At 37.1% G+C, this 19,795-nt stretch overlaps 1 protein-coding gene across 1 annotated transcript in view; it reads right to left on the bottom strand.

The window, feature by feature from the left end:
* The window catches only part of LOC122799348 (transmembrane protein 132D-like), a 2,658,181-nt gene that overhangs the window by 2,044,857 nt on the left and 593,529 nt on the right, over positions 1-19,795 (bottom strand). Inside the window, exon 2 of the mRNA XM_044068340.1 lies at positions 19,167-19,313. Coding sequence (XP_043924275.1) covers positions 19,167-19,313 — 147 coding nt within the window. The remainder of the gene's footprint in view (positions 1-19,166; positions 19,314-19,795) is intronic.

The raw sequence follows: 19,795 nt of genomic DNA, 5'->3' as shown, positions 1-19,795 counted from the left end.
TTTAGTAAGCACAGGTTTCAAAGTAACCATATTGTTTAAACCTGGGGGGTGGTCTGAATCAAACCTAAGTATCCACTCATATTCCTTAAGTTCAAGTAAGTTATTACTATCTCCACCTCTGAGAGTCAAACGTATGGCATCTATGACTCTAAAATAAAATTTATGCTCAATACCAAATTTTGCTACATGCTTATACAAAGCATTTCTATCAATAGCCCTTCTAATCTCTGATTTGTGCTCAGTAATACGTTCCTTTAACCTTCTAGTTGTCTTTCCTACATAAAATGAGGGACACTTGGCACAGGTTGCCAAATACACCACATTAGATGTGGTGCAGGTGGCCAATAAATCAAAATTATACATTTTGCCACTAACAGGATGCTTAAACTTATGGCTATTCTCACCAATGATGTCAGAGCAACATACACAATTCATACACTTATAGGTACCCGGCTTAGCAAATCCAATAGAATTAGGAGGTCCATTAAAATCTTTATAGCACAACCTACTCTTTATAGTCCTCATGTTCCTATAAGCAAAGAAGGGTCTATCCCCCAAAATATCCCTAGCTTCAGCTGACGCCATTAATATAACCCAATTTTTCTGTATGATCTGCTTAACAAAACATGTTTTAGCATTATACGAAGTAACATACCTAACAGCAGGATTCTGACGTTCCACAGTAGTGATACTACACTTACCTTCTGTTAAAATAGGTTTCAAATTTGTCTATCAACTATAGTTTTAGCTTTTAAATCCAACAATAATTTCGGATCATAGCCACTACTTAAGAAATCCTCAGTTATTTCATCAAGCTGCGTACTAAAAAGTACATCATCAGTATTCAACCTGCTGACTATTAAACTGGGAAGTCACAATGTCTTTAAAGACATGTGGAGCATGCATTCTGCTGTTATGGATGTATCTACCAGAATATACCTCCTTCCTATGAACACTAGTGTGAATAGACCCTTCCAAAAGCTGTACGTTAACATCCAAAAATATAATTGTGCTATCGGAAACATCCATTTTAAAGTTCAAGAAATTCGTAGTTGTGTTCAAATAATGAATATATTCATCAAGTTGAGCTAAAGTACCCTTCCAAATCATGAAACAATCATCAACAAAACGCTGATAAAAACACACATTGTTAACAAAAGGATTCTTATCGCCACATATGTGGACTTTCTCCCATTGATATAAGACTAGATTTGCATAGGTATTAGCTACCGAGGTACCCATAGCTACACCGGTAAGCTGTAAATATAACTGCTCGTTGAACAAGAAAATATTATTATTCAATACTACATCCAAAAGGGAACATATATTTTCAACATATTTAGCCTTGAGAGAAGGTTGTGAAGTCAAAAATTCTCTAATTGATTCAACACCATATTCATTTGGTATTACAGTAAATAGAGATGCAATATCTAACGTTACAAAATAATAGTCCCCTTGTCTTAGTAAACCATTTAAACTATTATACCAAAGCCGTAATTTGCAAAGAAAGTCTGAAGTATCACGCAACACAGTAGTGCATTTAAACAAAAATGGTTGTAATTGTTTCTGCAAATATATAGAAACCGGCTCGGTAATCCACTCCCCACCCGATACAATAGGCCTCATCGGGGGTTCTAACATAGATTTATGGATCTTAGGAAGGCCATAAAGGCATGGAATCACAGGACAAGGCACAGTAAAGAAATGAAACAAATCTAAACTAATATCACCATTAAGTTGCAAGTCATAAATAACCATATTAACATAACTAACACATTTTTTAACGTCCAAAGGTGTAATACACTTAAAGGCATTAACATCATCAAGTAAAATAGAAACTGAGCGCATATACCTATGTCGGTCCATAAGGACCACTACACCACCCTTGTCTGCTTGTTTAATAACTATATCATTATTTGTTTGCAAACTGTTTAGTGCTTTGTGTTCGTCATACGTTAAATTAAAAAACCTCAATTTGAGAGACTCAGAGTACAAACGCCTCAGATCTATTTCACATACATCATGAAACGCTGTTAAAACAGTTACACTGACAGGTATAAAAGTACTACGTCACTTATAAGAAGTTTCAAGAAAAACAGAATCACCCAATAAAAGTTTCAAATTAACATTCCTTACAAACTGCTTAAGATCTGTTAGTGCAGTCACTAAATCATCACTAGCTGTGGGTATAAAATTAAGCCCTTTGTGTAGCAGGGAATAATGAGCAGCCTGCAACTCAAAGGCTGAAAGATTCAAAGTACCTTTATTTATTTTTGTCTTATCTTGCCCTGTCTTAAGGGCTCTCATTTTTCCACTTGACCAGAACCATCACCTGTCCCGTTACCGACTTCCTTCTGGGAGAAGACCGCTCTACTACCGTTTTGGGTTGGTCTAAATGGAACCGCTTCTGTGCAAAATTAAGAGTAAGTTTTGGGTTCTCTTACCACCATTCAGATGCACATTAGCATCAACATCTTGTTTATCCTTCTCCTCAGCTTGTGAGCAAATGCTCGCAACAGTTACTGATGATGTCACCATAAGAGGCGTGTTCTCAGGCACTGGATCAGACATTGCAATAGCTGCCGGTTCCTGATTTTGTGATGTAACCGGCAAAACCTCACAGAAGTCATCTAGGGTATCCAGCGTTACTCTCTGACCACGGGGTTTATTGTTAAACTGAACATGATCAGTTTTTGGCCATGAGAAAATATGGCCCCTCTGAAAGGGCATATTCATAATACTGTTCTCCATATTTATTATTTCATCCTTGAGATCATTCTCAATAGAAAAAAAGAACTCATTCATGAGACCCATGTAATCCAGGCTCAGTTTAATGTTAAGTTGTTGCCAATGTTTTAACAACTCTGCCTGTGTTTGTTACCATGGGGGATGCATACCAGCAGATGCTTGACAGAATACAGCCTTTGGACGATCGTATGGAAGCAACTAATAAACGCAAGGTTATGCGTGATATTAACGACTTTCAGAGGGGCCATATTTTCTCATGGCAGAAAACTGATCATGTTGTTGTTGTTGAGGGGAAACTAATAAGTAGAGCTTGTATTTATGCAGATATTTTGAGGTTAGAAGCAAATCAAGCAGTACGTACTGAAAAGAAAGAATTATCCTGTCAAGAATGATGAAAAGAGGGGAGTCGAATGAATGGCTACTGCCTGGCTACTACTAATGTTGGTCTCACCACAGCTTCATTCTGCTGGGATGCAATGCTCCTATGCCTCTTTTCTCACAAGTAGCAAAACAGTAGCACTAATTCCAAGATGTAAAGCAAGCCAATGCCTGTTTGGTAATCCACAGTCCTGTCCCATATGATGTAAGGGGCTATAGGCTTGTTGCAGCCTTTTCCTGGTGGATACCTTGAATAGCAACCAGCCCAATCAGGAAGGTCAAGTACAGAAATTCACTTCCCAACCAGAAAGAGTCAGGAATCTTTGCACTCTGCTCCTTCTTTTACTATGAGCAAAATATAAGCACAGATTCCAAAGTGGCACTTATGAAGCAGTTATTAAGCTTTCCTGTGCTCCTTCTCTCACCAGGAGCAAAACAAAAGCACTGATTTAATTATTGTTTTATTTAGTTTACATTTGTTTACCAGGCAAGTTGACTGGACAAGCTGTCCTTTTTCAGTGGAGGCCCAGGGAGAAAAGCTCCACAATTAATACATAGACAAAGTATACAATAATAGATTGGTGTAGCAATGATAGTAGATGTATACATGAAAAAAATGAAATGATTATATGTGTACAAAAATATAGAACAGACAGTACAACAATATTTACATCTTGACAAATGATTATACGTGTACAAAGACAAAGAACAGACAGTGCAACATTTTTGCATCTTGACACTACATTTTTATAATATGCATAGTTTTACAATATACTGTCTTAGCAGTAATGTAGCCAGATTTTGATGAGGTCAAATCTAAGTAGAAGTACAGAGTTCATAAAATGCACAGTAGTTATTTATTACAATTTCTAGGGAGCTCAGTAGTCAAAGATAATTTTTCTTAAGCAAGGTTAGTACAGTAGCATATCCATGTATTAGCTAAATGTGTTTTAAGGGTCTTTTTGAATTTATGAGTGGTGGGGTAGTTTTTATGTCTAGGGACAGAGAGTTCCAGACTTTTGCTATGTACAGTAGCATATCCATGTATTAGCTAAATGTGTTTTAAGGGTCTTTTTGAATTTATGAGTGGTGGGGTAGTTTTTATGTCTAGGGACAGGGAGTTCCAGACTTTTGCTATGTAGAGTAGAAGGATTCTCCAGCTGTGTTGTTAGCTTTAGATAGCTTTAATAATGATTTGTTAGTGGAACGCAGGGCACAATTAGTAGAGTAGGGATGGGGGCGATTAAGAAGGCAGGAGTTTTGTCTGGGTGATGGAGTAATTGATGAGCCGTGGTCAGTTGATGGTAGGCTAGGAGATTGGGGAATGTGTTAGTGCTAGGCAGTGATGAGATCTGTAAGTAGATTCTGTGGCAAACTTTGCAATTTTGTTGTAGCAGGTGTCAGGTTTACTTAACTCTGATTTCCTTAGGTTAGTGAGAATGGGACATGTGTAGAGGAGGGTAGAGACAAGGTGAGTTCTAGCAATGGTGGTTTTTATGTTGTTTGATAGCAATTGTTTGTGTCTATATAGAAAACTGATTTTTTTTTTTTTTGTGTGTACTTTCTTTATTGACTGGGCTATGTGAATATCACATTTCATGTTGCTGTCTATGATTACACTGAGAAGGTTGCTATGGGATACTGGAGAGATAACTGTATTATTTGTTGGTGAGATGTTGAGAGAAGGGGGTGGATCAGTGGTTCTGGTGGGCTGAAAAGCATGAGCTTAGTCTTATTTGGGTTAAAATTAGCTGTGCCATAGCTAGCCAACATTCTACTGCAGACAAGGATTGCTGCATTATAAATTGAAGTTGTTGGGAGCAGCACAAATTAGAGCCGAGTCATCCACGTACTGGACAAGGGATGCACGTATATTAGAAGTATGAAGGTTGCTAGTAAATAGGATGAAGCTGAGAGGACCCAGGCTAGAACCCTGTGGAACTCCCAGACTGTCTGACTAAAGAGGAAAGAGATTTTGTTGCCATTTAAAAACTTGCTGTCATCCGGTCAGATAATCCTGGAACCATGCAATTGTGGCATAGCTGAGTTTAAGTTCTGAAAGAGCTGTTATGAGTTTGTTGTGAGAAACAGTATCAAAAACTTTGGATAAGTTGAGAAAGATAGAGGATACTAGTTTGCCATCATTTTTACACTAGTTAACAGTGTTAGTAAAGAAAATGAGGGCAGCAGTGGTGCTATGATTTGGTTGGAATCCATGCTGAGTGTCAGACAGAAGATTGTTAGTAAATAGTTTAGTAATTGAGAGTGAATGCATCTGTCTAAAATTTTGGATAATGGTGACAAGACCACTATAGGATGGTAGCTGGATAGTTGAGTTTCCTCCTTTATGCAATGGGGTAATAATTGCTATTTTTCCAGATTGTTGGCACATTTTGTTCAGAGAGGAATTGATTAATAATGATGGAGACAGGATAGAAGATGGCTTTGGCAGAGATTTTTAGATACTCTGCATGTGATTGATCAGCTGCAAGGGTTATTGGCTTAGGCTTTTTTAGATATATTTTTATAATTTCTGTAGGGTCAAGTTGGAATGAAAAAGCATCTCTGTCCTGATTTGATATTAAGTGGGGTGGTGAGGGTGTGGAGCAGTGGTTATTTGTAAGGGCTAAAATGGTTTCCGTGAAATATTTATTAAATTGCATTCAATGCTATCATTAGTGTTGTTGGTAGATGGGGAAGGTGTTCTAGCTTGCCCTGATTGTAGGATTTTTCTTATTGCTGAGCAAAAGTTTTGAGGATTATTTTGATGTTTTGTTTGGCTAGCACAGTGATGGTTTATTTTACCTTGTCTGATTTGTTTTTTGGCTTTGTTTCTTAATTCTATATAGGCATCTTTATTTGCTGAGGTTTTATTGGTGTGCCACGTTTCCCAAGCCTTGTCTCTCATTTTTAGTAGTGATCTTGTTTCCTTTGTTAACCAAGGTACAAAGTTGGATTTTATTCTTATTGTTCTTGGAGGAGAAAGTTTGTCCAGGATGCTAAGGAAGGTGGAATTAAAAAAATATGTGGCTTTCTCTAGAGGGAGATACTTAATTGGTGACTAATTACAGTGTTTAAGGGTGTATATGAAGTCGTTGGGGGTAAAGTTTCTTTTATTATGAACTTGTTAGTAAGTATTGAGTTTCAGTGGATTTACATGGTGTCTGATCAAGTAGTTTGGGAGATGGTCACTGAGGGTGTGTGGGAGACAACCAAAGTGTCAAGAGAAACTGGGTCTGTAAGATCCAGTCCAGGATGGGCTGTCTCTCAGATGTCTAGTCAGTCCTAGTACGAAATTGAATTATTTGGGTGATGCCATGAAGATGTATGTGATTAGTTGGACTTTGAGAGTGACAGGTGTACAATTCTAAGTTGAAATCACCCATGATGATTGTTTCTTGTGGTAGTGAGTATGACGTCCACTGGAGGATGTGTTTGACAGTGGAGAGGTTCTTATTAGGGGTATGTAGGTGCCAACTATATTTAAGCATTTTCTAAAGTTAATTATTAGTTTTGTAAACATAATTTCTGCATTATTGAAGTCAGGGTTGTTTTGATCGATGGATACTAGATTGGGGTTATTTTTTAATAAAATGGCTGTGCCACCTCCTCTTTTATTTTTCCTGTCTAACCTAAGGATATTAGACACTGGAGGTATCATTTCAGCATTGCTGATGTTTTAGCCATGTTTCTATTATTAAAGCAATGTCTGGTCAGTAAAGAACAATGGTGGCATGTGATTCTTATACCTTGTAAAGAATGCTTCTGATGTTTATGTTAAGTAATAGTAGATCAGCTCCTTTTCTGGGAAGGTTGCAAAAACTTTGTGGTTGACTGATGGGTTGGGAGGTTGAGTGGGCTATATTAGTTTTGGGTCCAAGGTTTGAGTATATATCACTACTAAGAAAGAGCTGAGATGCTATATATGTAATCAGATTTAGGAATTTAGTTATGAATTTATTGTGCTTTAGGGCAATGGGTGGAGAAGGTTTAAGAGAGGGAATAATATATGATGCTTATTCTGTGCTTGTAGTATTGTAGATGGAAGGTGATATCAGGATAGGTTTGGCTACAGTTTGTTTTTGCCACTAAGGATGAGTTGAGATGTTATGTGTATAATCAGATTTAGGAATTTAGTAATGAGTTTATCGTGTTTTAGGGAAATGGGAAGAGACGGTTTAAGAGAGAGAATAATACATAAGACCTAATCTATGCTTGTAGTGTTGTAGAAGGAATGTGATGTCAGGATATGTTTGGGTACAATTTGTTTGGGGATGGGAAGGGGATAGTATGGGTGAATACTGGGATGTTTAGATAAAAGTTTTTGGAAGTGAAATGGGTGGTTATTGTAAGAATAATGAGAATTGTACAGTATAAGGCTAGCATGTTGGCTTTGGTATGACTATTTATTTATTTTGTATAATTTTAATTTATGTAGTCTAGAAGCAATTGTGAGGACTTGAGAGATTATGAAGAGTTTGTGCTTGGGCCTGGTGTTTAATGATGGGTAGTTATTATGGTGCAGAATATAGATAATGGTGGGTTATTTAGTAATGAGAATTTTACACTATAGTTTAGTAGTAGGATAGTTATTTGGCTATATTCTAAGGTGATGTGGGTTAGTGGGCTGAATTTGTGTAGAGACAAGTTCTAGTAGGGTTGGAACTGAATATTTAAATTGAATATTTAAACTGAATTGCAATTGGAGTAGAGGAAATAGTGTGAGTAGTTAAGTGGAGTAGAGGAAATAATTGTGTAATTGGCTAATGGAGGATGTGGGAGTGGCTAGTTAAAGTTAAATGTAGGCATAGTGGGTTGTGGGTAGGAAAATGGGGTGGGGTAGGGTAGGGGAGTGGAGTGAGCCAGAGCAGAGCAGGCTGAACCATGAAGCAGACCAAGCAGCAGAAACAAAAAAAAATCAGTTTCAGTGCCAGTATTTCTAGCAAACAACCTCTCTGTTCATTTACTTATTGAAAAATTTTGTTTGTTAAAATTTGTTCAGATCTTGAATTCCTTAACAGAAAAAAATAAAACAGAAAAAGACAAGTGTATAATGGGCAATGGGAGAGGGAACCTTGGTATAGCATCCCAGTTAGTGTGCATGCCACTGCCTTACCTAAGTTCATACAGACAAAACAGAAAAAAAGTTTAATAACTAATGCATAAAGGGGTATGACATACAATTTGGAAATTAGAGTTAAATGTTAACTTGAGGCACAAACCTGTTGTATGACTGCTGTATTCAAAGGGAATCCAAACCAGGAGGGAGAACACTTGCACTGGAATAGTATAGAGGGACTGTAAAAGAAAATAGATTTAAAGAAGGGAATTATATGTTAAAGTTGAAGGAAGTAGGGTACTGTCTTAAGTTACACTCCCAATGCTAGAAAAAATAATGTAAAGGAGACAGAGTTGCAGGGAACCAGACAGAATGATAATTCAACAAATAACAAAGTACGCTAAGCAGTGCACCAAATATAGGATAAAAATACTGTAAACTGAAACTCTACCATGTAGAAGTGGACCAACAAATTCAAGAATCTCAAAGCAGGTGAATACTACAAGAGTTCTAAAATTGTAAAGAAGTAATATTTAGATCAAACAGCATTTAACATGGGCATATCAAAATAACTGGTATTAACAGGTGTAAAACAGTGAGTAACTGAACAAATTCTGACTGCTAGTAGGTTTTACATAAGCGACATCAACAGTTGTTTAAAGTGGTAGTTCAACTTAATTAATACAATGGAGGACTGCTACACAATACTCAAAAATCCTCAGAGGTGCTTTAAAAGCATAACAGTATTGGTTGTTTGGCTCAGATGAAATACATTATTTACAGTTGGGTTATTAGAATGCAAGTATTACACCTGAAACCCAGAAATATATTAAATCTTAAAATTTAAATCTAATGTGCCAAGCACTCTGTGAACGTGACACCAAGGAGCTGTTACACAATACTCAAAAAGCCACAGAGGTGCCTTAAAAGCATAATATATTGGCTGTTTTACTCACAAGCAAGATATAATTAACAGTTGGATTCTAAAAATACAGATATTTTAGCTGGAACCAAAATATAGATTAAAAGTTAAAACATGTCTTACTGAGTGGCAGAATGTGGGCTCTCTATTAATTGCTGGTCTTAGAACGAATCTTGCAGATTTTAAAGGTACTCTCAGGTGCTATCCAAATTTGGGAAGGAGCAAGACAGGGATATCCTTTGTCCTCATTGCTTTTTGTACTAGCTGTGGAACCACTGATATGATTACTCAGGAATATGAAGGGGCATAAAGACAAATATGTCCCAGGAGTCAGGCTATATAGTTTGATGTGTTTTCAGATGAATTTTTATATGGATGATAGACCTATTTAGATGGCTGAATGAGGTTATGTGGGTGATATAGTCCTTCCCTGTAGTGTTGGGACTTTACAGTAAATAAAATATGCAAATCACAGATGAAGAACCAAACACAATACTCTTAGTGAGTGGTAAAATAATTTAAATATATGAAAATATGGCATATACATGACATGGTATGATAGACAGAAATGTGAAACCAGTCCTACAGAAGCTAAAAGAGAAAAGTAGAGGACAGAATATGCTAAAATTGCCATTTTTGAATGGAATTGCTTTTAAGATATTCTTCTTACTCAAATGTATTTTCTTAACCAAACATTGACCACATCTATCCTGTATCTAATATGCCAGTAAATTTCAATAGGTAGTGATGGAATACCTTTCAGAGTCTAAGAAACCATGTCACCAGTGGAAGGCAATTGTTTAAAGGCAAAATGGAGAATCAGTATCCTGGATTTTACAAGATATATGTCAGCAGTCATAGGATGGCAATATTGTAGAGCCTCAAACACATATGCCAGGCATTATATTCTTTAAGGAGTTCATAAACCCCAGCAATGGTATATTATTACCTATGTAGAGGTGTCTGAATTAGGGCTCACTGAAATTAAATGGTGGGAATATTTTCAGATTAAACAGATGATATGTTAGACTTGGGCAACTACTGTGGAAAGGAGCTTCGGGACAGAATGGCCTGTGACCCCCTTCTATGGAAAAATGGATAGGGTGATCATGGGGGAAGAAAGAGAAAACTTGGAAGACCTCACAGAGAAATGCTAGAAAGAACTTAAATCATTCTTCAACAATGGGGCAATGAAAAGAAACATTTATCAGTGACTTTAGATACTAGGCTACACTAGTGGTTAGCTTTAACATAATGAAAATGGTGTGCAGATTGCATTTAACACAAACAACTATACACAAAGGGGTGGCTGCAGTCAGACAACTACAGCAGGTGAGGGGCAAGAAGGGCAGATTACCTTATTTGGTCTGGAACTATGATACAGTTAGTATATGTAAGAGGAAACATGGTCAGTAGCAGCCATAGCTATTAGTATGCTTTTACCAGACTCTGATAATTGGCTTTTCTTCCTACTGGGAGTTGGTAGGATAAGTTCAGAAATAACACACACAATATGAATCTGGATCATGCAGTAGTCAGTGGCCCGCCCTGGTGGTGTTTGTTAAAAAAAGTGGAAACCTTCACTACTGAACTGGAAGCATTAGTTAGTCCTATATCTGATGAAAAGTTCAAAGAGCTAGCTAATAAGTAAGTTAACTGCACTGAGTTTGACAATGATAGCTGGTTATTTAGAGACGCTGGTAAGGTTGTGTAGTAACCACAACAATTATTTAGTATGGCAAACTGGTTAGGAGCGATAGTGATTCTTTTAGGAACATTTTTTTCATTATTAAAAATTGATTGGGTATTGTTTCGGACAATGAGCTGTATCTCCTGTGTTAAGCATCTGTTTGATTACGGTGCTGTTTGTTCTTCTGGTTATAATAAATCTGTTCTTAAAAAATAATGATAGAATGCTTAGTGATAATAATCATATATAACATAATTCATTTCATTATAGGATTCAGGACATTACAATTAACTAAAAGCAAGTATATTTGGTCACTAAATATAATGCCCAACCTAATAAGGTTATCTGTATCATTAGAAAATATTGGAACATACTTAAAGATGATAGTTACTCAGGTCAGGCTTCGTTTAAAAAATGTAAATTTCCATCAGGCGAAAAAGACATGCAAGAGATCTAATATAACTGCTGAGGATACCAGGAAGCAATATCATAGCAGTAATTTCTACAAGGGATACTAAATTCTGTAGTCATTGTTCTGCGTGTTTATAAGTTGCTCAAGAGAATGCAATCTTTAAGAATATTCAGAAGAGTTAACAAAAAATGTTGCATGTCCTGTTTTGCAAATGTCAGAATTTTTATATATAAAAAATAAAAAATAAAAAACTTTAAATTTCAGTTTCAAGCACATTTAAATAATATCAGCAGCTATAACACTGAACATATGACTGCTTACATTTTGCAGAATGCCATAATTACATGCTTCTGACTTGAAAGTGGCACAGAAAAATTATTTTCTTGGGTGGCAAAAGCGAGGGTACCAATTTGGCTGGGCTTGTATAGGCCCCAGGGCCGATAGCCTAGTACCTACCTATGAACCTATGAAAAATACTATTTGAGTATATATCATGAGACAGGAAAGAGACTCTCAAAGTATTCTCAGATATAAGAGGATCATAGGAATTTACTAGGCTAATGGCCTTAAGAGCCATTCATACCTCAGTTTTCTCAATTATCAATGGCACAGGCTAGAATGGCTTTAGTATATGTCTGTGCCTTAGGGCATCCACAAACTGTCTCTGTCTGTAAGAGCTACAGACAGCAAACCAAGGGTGAAGTTGTGATTTCCCATACATTAGTCCAAATTGCATTTGAATAGGTATAAGGAAAAGTTCTGTTTCATGTGAATAGTGAGTCTGTTCCAGAGATGGGGCAATCTTTGAGATACGTACCTGTCTAGCCAACATGTTTTTTTATGTCACAGAAAAGGTTAAGATCCTTAGATCAGGCAATTCTAATGTTTGTTTTGTGAATGTGCAGCAGATCCATTAAAGCTGGACTGAAGAATGCCTTTTTAAGTTAGGCATAAATTGCCACCAGTAGTCTACAGGAGACCAAGTACAGGGGTCTGAGGTGGCCCTCACAAGGTGTGTTATTTTCACTCTGTATTCATTTATTGAGGAACATCTGAGGTGATTCCAGCTATAGCAAATGCCTGATCAAGTGCATGATGAAGGGTACATTGTACTCGATTATTGGTCTAAAGAGGGCAGAGTATAATGGCATATGATCTCCTTAGATTTGGATGGCATGCCCTTACTTATAAGTTGTGCCACATAGAAAGGTTTTCTTGCCTCCATGGACGCATGGTGATCAAAGTTCAGGCTGCTGTCAACTTGGGTTCCCAAGTCCCTTATCACTTGGTCTACTCTTAGAGGAGTGTAGTCAATATTGTAATAATTTACAAGGGTGGTCTTCATCCCAAAACATATAATTATGCATTATTTCAGGCCATGACTCTGACATCAGTTATTTGTCTGTGTCAAACCCTCCTAGAGGATATTTACATATTTGCAGGAATTCAGTGATTGCAGTCATCATCAAATGTGGTCAGCCAAAGGCCTTCTACATTTGTCTTGACTTCAGAGAAGTATATTCTAAAGAAGAGAGGTCCCAGGACACTACTAATAACAGGCCTCTTGAAGGTTGATTTTTCTGCCCTAAATTCATGTATCCTGTCTGTGAGCCATTTGGCTATTCATCAGGTGACATAGGAATTTATGCCTAAAGTTGTGAGTTTGTCTATAATATCTGAGTTTGCTGTTGTGTCAAATGCCTCTGCTAGGCCAAGGTAGGCAGTATGCACCATTCTGCACTCATCCATGGTGCTAGTGACCTTCTTGAGGAAGTCCACCATGGTTAGTACACATGACCTGCCCTTGACGATACCAAACTGAGATGGGTCCAGTGTCTGTAGTTCCCTGGATCTGTTGATGGCCCCCCTTTGTGCAGAAGGATGACTGTTGGAGTCCTTCATTCCTTAGGGATGAAGCCTGTCTGCAGGCTGTGGTTGAATATAGATTCTAGTGGGGATGACAGGTTTAGTTTCAAGCTATTTAGGAAGCATCTTAGGATAATATACGGACCCATAGATGCAGTACTTTTAGCTTTGTTGAGTGCAGTGAGGACCTGTTCTTTAGTGATTGCTCTATACTTACTGCCTCTGCTTGATTTTAAATATTATTTTACTCTTTCCTTTAATAAGTTGAGGTATTACCCTCTGAATGGCTATTAAGGCAAGACTCTAAGGGTTTATTTTAATATAGTGCTGTATTTATGTTCACAGGGTCTTACTAAGCTTATGGCCAAAAGAGACCATCAAGAAGCTCAGCCACAACAACCAGTACTTGTCGGAAACTTGCAATGTCCTTATTAAGTAGACTTTCTCCAGATAATCCTGGTATGTCTGGGCTAATGTTTAGTTGTGAGAGTTTGTCAATAATCCCAGCATGGATGTCAGTGCCAAAGACCTTAATAAGGTTTAGATAAGTAGTATGAACTATATACCCCTTATCCATTACCTCAGTAACTCATAGAACTCAACCAGGTTGAGCAAGCATGGTCTGTCTTTCACAGTTCTAGCCTGATGTGTATCCAGGATCGAGAAGATTAACACCTCTGTTGGGTAGCTGGACAAGTGCATCAGCATCTACAAGGTACAGAAATCACTGGGCATAACTCTTGTTGGTAGTAACTGTTTGCCAGTTTATGAGTGGATAGTTGAAGTTGCCCATAATAAAGGTATTTGGTTCAACTACTAACTTTTCTAATTGGTTGAGTTAGTCTTCATGTTCTGAAGGGATCACAGATGGAGACCTATGATTGGCTATAATGTGGTTCTTAATTTTATTGAGTATAACAATGACTTCAGCTAGCTCCAAATTTGTCTCCTGGACTTTTGAATAAATACAGATATTTCAACTCAGTCGCTGGTGGATCTTAGCGCATGACAGCACTCCCTGCATTCCAGGGTACAATGCCTATCATGGAATCCAGTTTCTTTAATTACACAAATGCTGATGTTCTTGAGGGTAAAGAAGGTCTTGGGTTCAAATATTTTGTTTTTTAGGATTCTGACATTCGGCATGGATATTATCCAGATTGGAGGTTACTATGATTGGATGTCAAACAGTTGAGCTCTGTCTAAAATACGCACTACAGGAGAAGCAATGCTTTAGACAGAATGCAAAAACCAAGGGGCAAAAGATGCAGGCCATCCCTGGCAAAGAATGTGGGTCTATTTGTAATGTAATTTCATGCAGATACATACTGAATGCCATTAGAATGACATGAATTTACTATCCAGTTACTGTAACCAGTGATTAAATCCTTGAATTTAGGCATCATTCTTTGCAATGGCAGAATGATGCTCAATTCCAGAGCACTGCTCAACAATATCTCTCTGCAGATTCACTTCAGAAGCTCAAAATAGTGAACTCTCGAATATCAGTATCTCAAGCTCAAGAAGTGGAATCCACAAAACAACGAAAACTAAAAACCGCAAAATTCAAAACCTTGAATACCGGAAGTTTTGAATTTCACAGTTTTACTACACACACACACACACACACACACACACACACACACACACACACACACACACACACACACAATCACTCTACTACATGAAAAAAGGGAGGCAAGCCCACCTGCACCCCCCACAACCCCCTACTTAAATATTCTCACTCCGAGGTCGCACTACATACAAACACACACAAAACGCCACCACACAAGCTAATTTCTCTTCACGCATGCACCTCACAGCAATAAAACACACTGACACACACCACAGCCTTTACCCAAACCCCTTAACACACACTCATACCTGAATACATAACCATAGCGGAACTTTAGAAGAGTGAAATTCAAAACCTCCGGAATTCCAGGTTTTGAATTTCGCGCTTCTAAACTTTTGCTATTATGTGGATTCGGCTTCTTGGGCTTGAAATACTGAAATTCAAGATTTCAGTATTTCGAGCTTCTGAATGGAACCCCTCTCTGCATCTCCCACAGTGTGGAACACTTAAGGTCATTTCTTCCACATGGGCAATGACAAGGTCTTAACTACTGGGTTGGTGGAGGAACCTAAGGCCCAAATGACATCTTTAATCCTTGCACCAAAGAGGCAGATAATTGTCACTATGTCCTTAGGCAACATAGCAATTGTGTTTGTATATCTTACAATGGAGTCACCGATGACTGATACATTTCTAGGACCTTAAGGATGCAGGCTTGCAGCACAGGTGACTCTCATTCAGAGCAAGTATGCATACAGATGCGTGTGTGGTATTATCATTTGTGCTAGATGGTTGAGGTAGGTAGTAGGATGTCTAGGAGGCTTAGGCAATCATTTCTTTACTACCTAAGCATATGCGGTAGTCATGCTTTGGTGATGTTGTACTGTAGTGAAGTTGTGGTGCTGTTTACTGATAATGTGTGGGATGGAGATATTATTCTCCAGTTAAGATACACAGCTGCATCTCTCAAAGGTGCAACCAGTATGTGTCAGAAGTGATTGTCAATAAACATGAGAGCATTTGCTACACTGTCTCAGAAAATTGAGTGCTAACAGGTTGGCTAATTTAGAGGCTAAAGCAGACAGGGACATAGTGACAGGTAATGTTTTTTTGGGGGGGTATCTATTAATTGTACAGACATCTGTAATAAAATCATGTAGCATAGTTCAAAATGTAGGGGTTCTTATTAAAACCTCTCTCTTTTCAAAGCAGTATTTTCAGAAATGTGGTGGTAGTACCATACATTTTGTATGTGTTTTGGTTTACATTCTATAGCCAAAAACATTCTATAGCACAAAGGTACTTAAATGATTCGCACCCAGGCCTTTCACTTCTTCTTTTCCTTCGATATCCTACTGAGAACAACATACCTTTCTTAGCCAACCTATTTCCCACTGAATCCTAGGATTCTAGTCAAAGATCTTTTTTAATCTTCTTTAATATACAGTGCAGGTAAAAATGTGTGCTGTTTAAACTATTGCTGTACTCTCTGGAAGAGGATTAATAAGAGAATTGCACAAGGAAATCAGTACAATAGTAGAGCTAGAAAACCCAATTATATAATTATTTACATTGTTCCAAATTTAAACATTGAGTTTTGTTCAAATATCATTTTACAGTCTTTCAATACACCAAAATCATTCTGTTACATAAAATTTGATAGTACAATATGTGTTAATTCTATAGATGCATTACAAACTCATGTAAATCACTTGCATTACTTGCATTTCTAATAATAGGCATATATCAGATAAGTCAATCATGACAAGATACTAAACAGCAAGCAATCTTGGAGGCAAATATATTTTAATGCAACTGTAAGGCTAGGTGTAAATGAATCCTTGAATCTAAGATGTGTTTTAAAATGAAATGTTTACAGCATATATGATATAATCTAACAAAAAACATTGGGAATGAATTTATTGCTTCTCGATCTATGAGATTTTATAAATTGTTTGTGTAGCATATTAAAAGTTTAAACAGTCTGATTAATTATTGAAGCATATGCATCTTACGGATGGTGTAGTGGTGCAGCTGTTAACATTGTCGCCTCACAGTAAAAGGTTCTCCGGTTCAATTCTCAGCTGGGGTGCCTTCTGTGTGGAGTCTGCATATGTTCCCTGCGTTTGTGTGGGTTTCCTCTGGGTACTCCGGTTTCCTTCCATGTTGCAAAGACATGCATATGGAATGTTTCTTAGTAGGTCTTTGCTGAAAATTGGCTTGTTCCAAATCAAACTTTCCATGTAAACAAATATAAAATAACTCTTACGGATGGCATCACTTATTGTTCTTATTGAAGTTTTCTATATGATATTTATGTTTTAAGCAGTTTCATTATATATTTTGTGGCTTTCTCAGTTTTTACACTTTTTACCATAATTCATTGCCATTTGGTCAGTAGAGATCCCATTTGTGCAAGTTTCTGATGGTTTTGCATGGCTTTTGTTCTTATATCCTGACTGCCAACCAAATCTGCCGGCACAACATTCAAAAACATTAGTGGCAATTAAGTCATTTGACCAATGCCACAATTTTTTATAATATTATTATTTATTTATATCATATCTTGCATGTATCTGGTTATCTGGAACAAGTAAATTCAGTAATATTAACCCAGTAAGATACCTTGAGTGACATGTATCATAATTCTGGTAACATGTTCTAGCATTTTACTATATGTCCTGTGATCTAGTTCTTATCTGGATCAACATTTCCAATAAGACTTGTAAGTACAGGTGTTTAATAAGCAGGCAACACTCTAGTACTTGCAGGAACTAGAGACACATTATTACTAAAGATATAATACAAAATATAATACAATTATAAATATAGCATTTTAGTTTCAACCCTATACTGCAATGAGTCATTAATCCCAAATGAAACTGTATTACAACTTCACCATACGCATGCAGTTGTCAAGGCACTGTAATAGTCATAAAGGGACAATCCTATGATCACAATGGTTTTTAATAACAAAATGAAAACCACAAACCCAGCACAGATCAACACAACATCGAGTTAAACTGTCGAATGTGTTTCACAAGACTAATTATACAGGAAGATGATACTATCTTATATCAGCAGTACTATATTTTATTTCATAATCATCACTGCAACAAAATGCATATAAATAGAATATATATATATATATATATATATATATATATCTATCTACACACATATATATTGCAATGGGGTCTATATTATCAAATCAAAAATCCCTTTAACAGAATACCTAAACGTCGACACCTATAACGCGAACCACAAAAATCACGAATGCACTAAACAGTGAAAAATAAAATAACGAACTGTCATAGACGGCCAACCCCACCACCCGCTACATACTACCTACCCAAACAAAATAAATAAACCACATACATACACTAACCAAACCCTACTTCTAACCTAAAGTAAACCACCAAAACCCTACTTCTAACCCTACAATAAACCCCACAAACACAACTAACTATGTACTATTCTTAACCCCTCCCTAACCCTAAGGTCTGTAACTACCGCACAACTCCCATACAGACATACACCCAAAAAAATAAATACACATACATATAACAAAACCCTACTTCCAACACTACACTAAACTCTACATACACAACTATCTATTCACTAATCTTAACCCCTCCCTAACCCTAAGGTCCATAACTTCTGCACACTTCCCCTACAGACATACACCCAAAACAAATAAATAATGCACATACATACAGCTAAATAAAACCCCACTTATAACACTACACTAAATCTTACATACATTACCTATCTATTAACTTACCTTAACCCACATCCTAACCCTAAAGTCCTATCTATCGCACACTTACCTTATGGAGCTATACCGCAGACGGGCCAACCATTGCACTTCGACATTTCCATTTTCTCTGTTTCAGACATTTGGCGCTCCTGTATTTTACGCAATGTGTGTCGCTCTTTCCGTATTCACTATTATGGTCTTTCACTCTGCTAATAGGAACCCATCGCAATGTAGTGTCATTTATTGTGCTATCCTGGATTGTGCATGGCTTACACCATTTTATTTTGAGTGGACTGTCCTACACTTTAAGAGTGTACTTGCATTTATAGCAACTCTTGTTTGTGTTATTAGATATATAGATGTATTTATGTATATACAAATATGTGTGTGTGTGTGTGTGTGTGTGTGTGTGTGTGTGTGTGTGTGTGTATGCATGTACAGGTGCTGTACTCGAGTAATGAGGGAGACAGTGTAACTGTGGACAAGAAAGCTGTGAAATGTTTAAAAAGGAATGATCAGGAGACCAAGATGAGAAGCACCTTCATTTGTGCATCTGAATTCAGAATTCAACATTATCCATTACTTAGCTCAGTAGTGGATAGCACTGAACAAAATCTCATGATATAAATTAATGCAGAATATTGACCATTGTACTAATAAAAGATCAAGTACTTCTTTAAGTTAACAAGCACAACCTTTCCAAAGCTGGAACAAGCAACATATTACACAAGTAGGGGACAGAAAAATGTACCTACTTTAATAATAAAGTCCCTGTTAGTAGCCGTGAAGCGGTAACAACTGTAGAGTGCCTGTCAGCAGCTTGCATATCTTCTTTAACATCCCATTGACTTGGATTGCTTGTTCTCACACTTAGAACATACATGTCCTGTTTTACCTTTATTCTGCCAAAAAAAAAAAAATCATGTAAATTATAGGTAATACATTTGGTGCAGAAATATGTCAGCATTTACCAGATGGAACTCAGTTGTGTTCATATAAATGGGTCTATATCACATCATTGAACTGTCATAACATTGAATACCTAATCAATGACCCCTTTACATCGAATGTCCTATTCAGCAAACTACAAGACCAGTGAATTATGTTAAAAAATATTGCCATAGTTGGCCAACATGTCCCATGTATTCACTGTGGTGCAGTCTTGGAGTTGGTATATTTAATTAGCAGGGAGTGTGCAGGGGGGCATAGACCCCTGCAAAAATAGGGGAAAAAAAGATAAAGTTTTGTTGTTAGAAATTAGTTTGTCATCTGTTCTCCTGCATAGCATAATGTTACATACGTGGTGTTGGACAACTATGACAATTCGATGCAATACAATTCGCTGTTTTGATAGTTCCCTGAATAGGATGCTCGATGTAAAGGG

This window comes from Protopterus annectens, chromosome 4.part0 (genome assembly GCF_019279795.1).
Source record: "Protopterus annectens isolate FY-2018-M chromosome 4.part0, PAN1.0, whole genome shotgun sequence".
Taxonomy (NCBI): Eukaryota; Metazoa; Chordata; order Ceratodontiformes; family Protopteridae; genus Protopterus; species Protopterus annectens.
The sequence above is the reverse complement of the archived record's forward strand: the minus strand, read 5'-3'. Positions and strand labels throughout refer to the sequence as shown.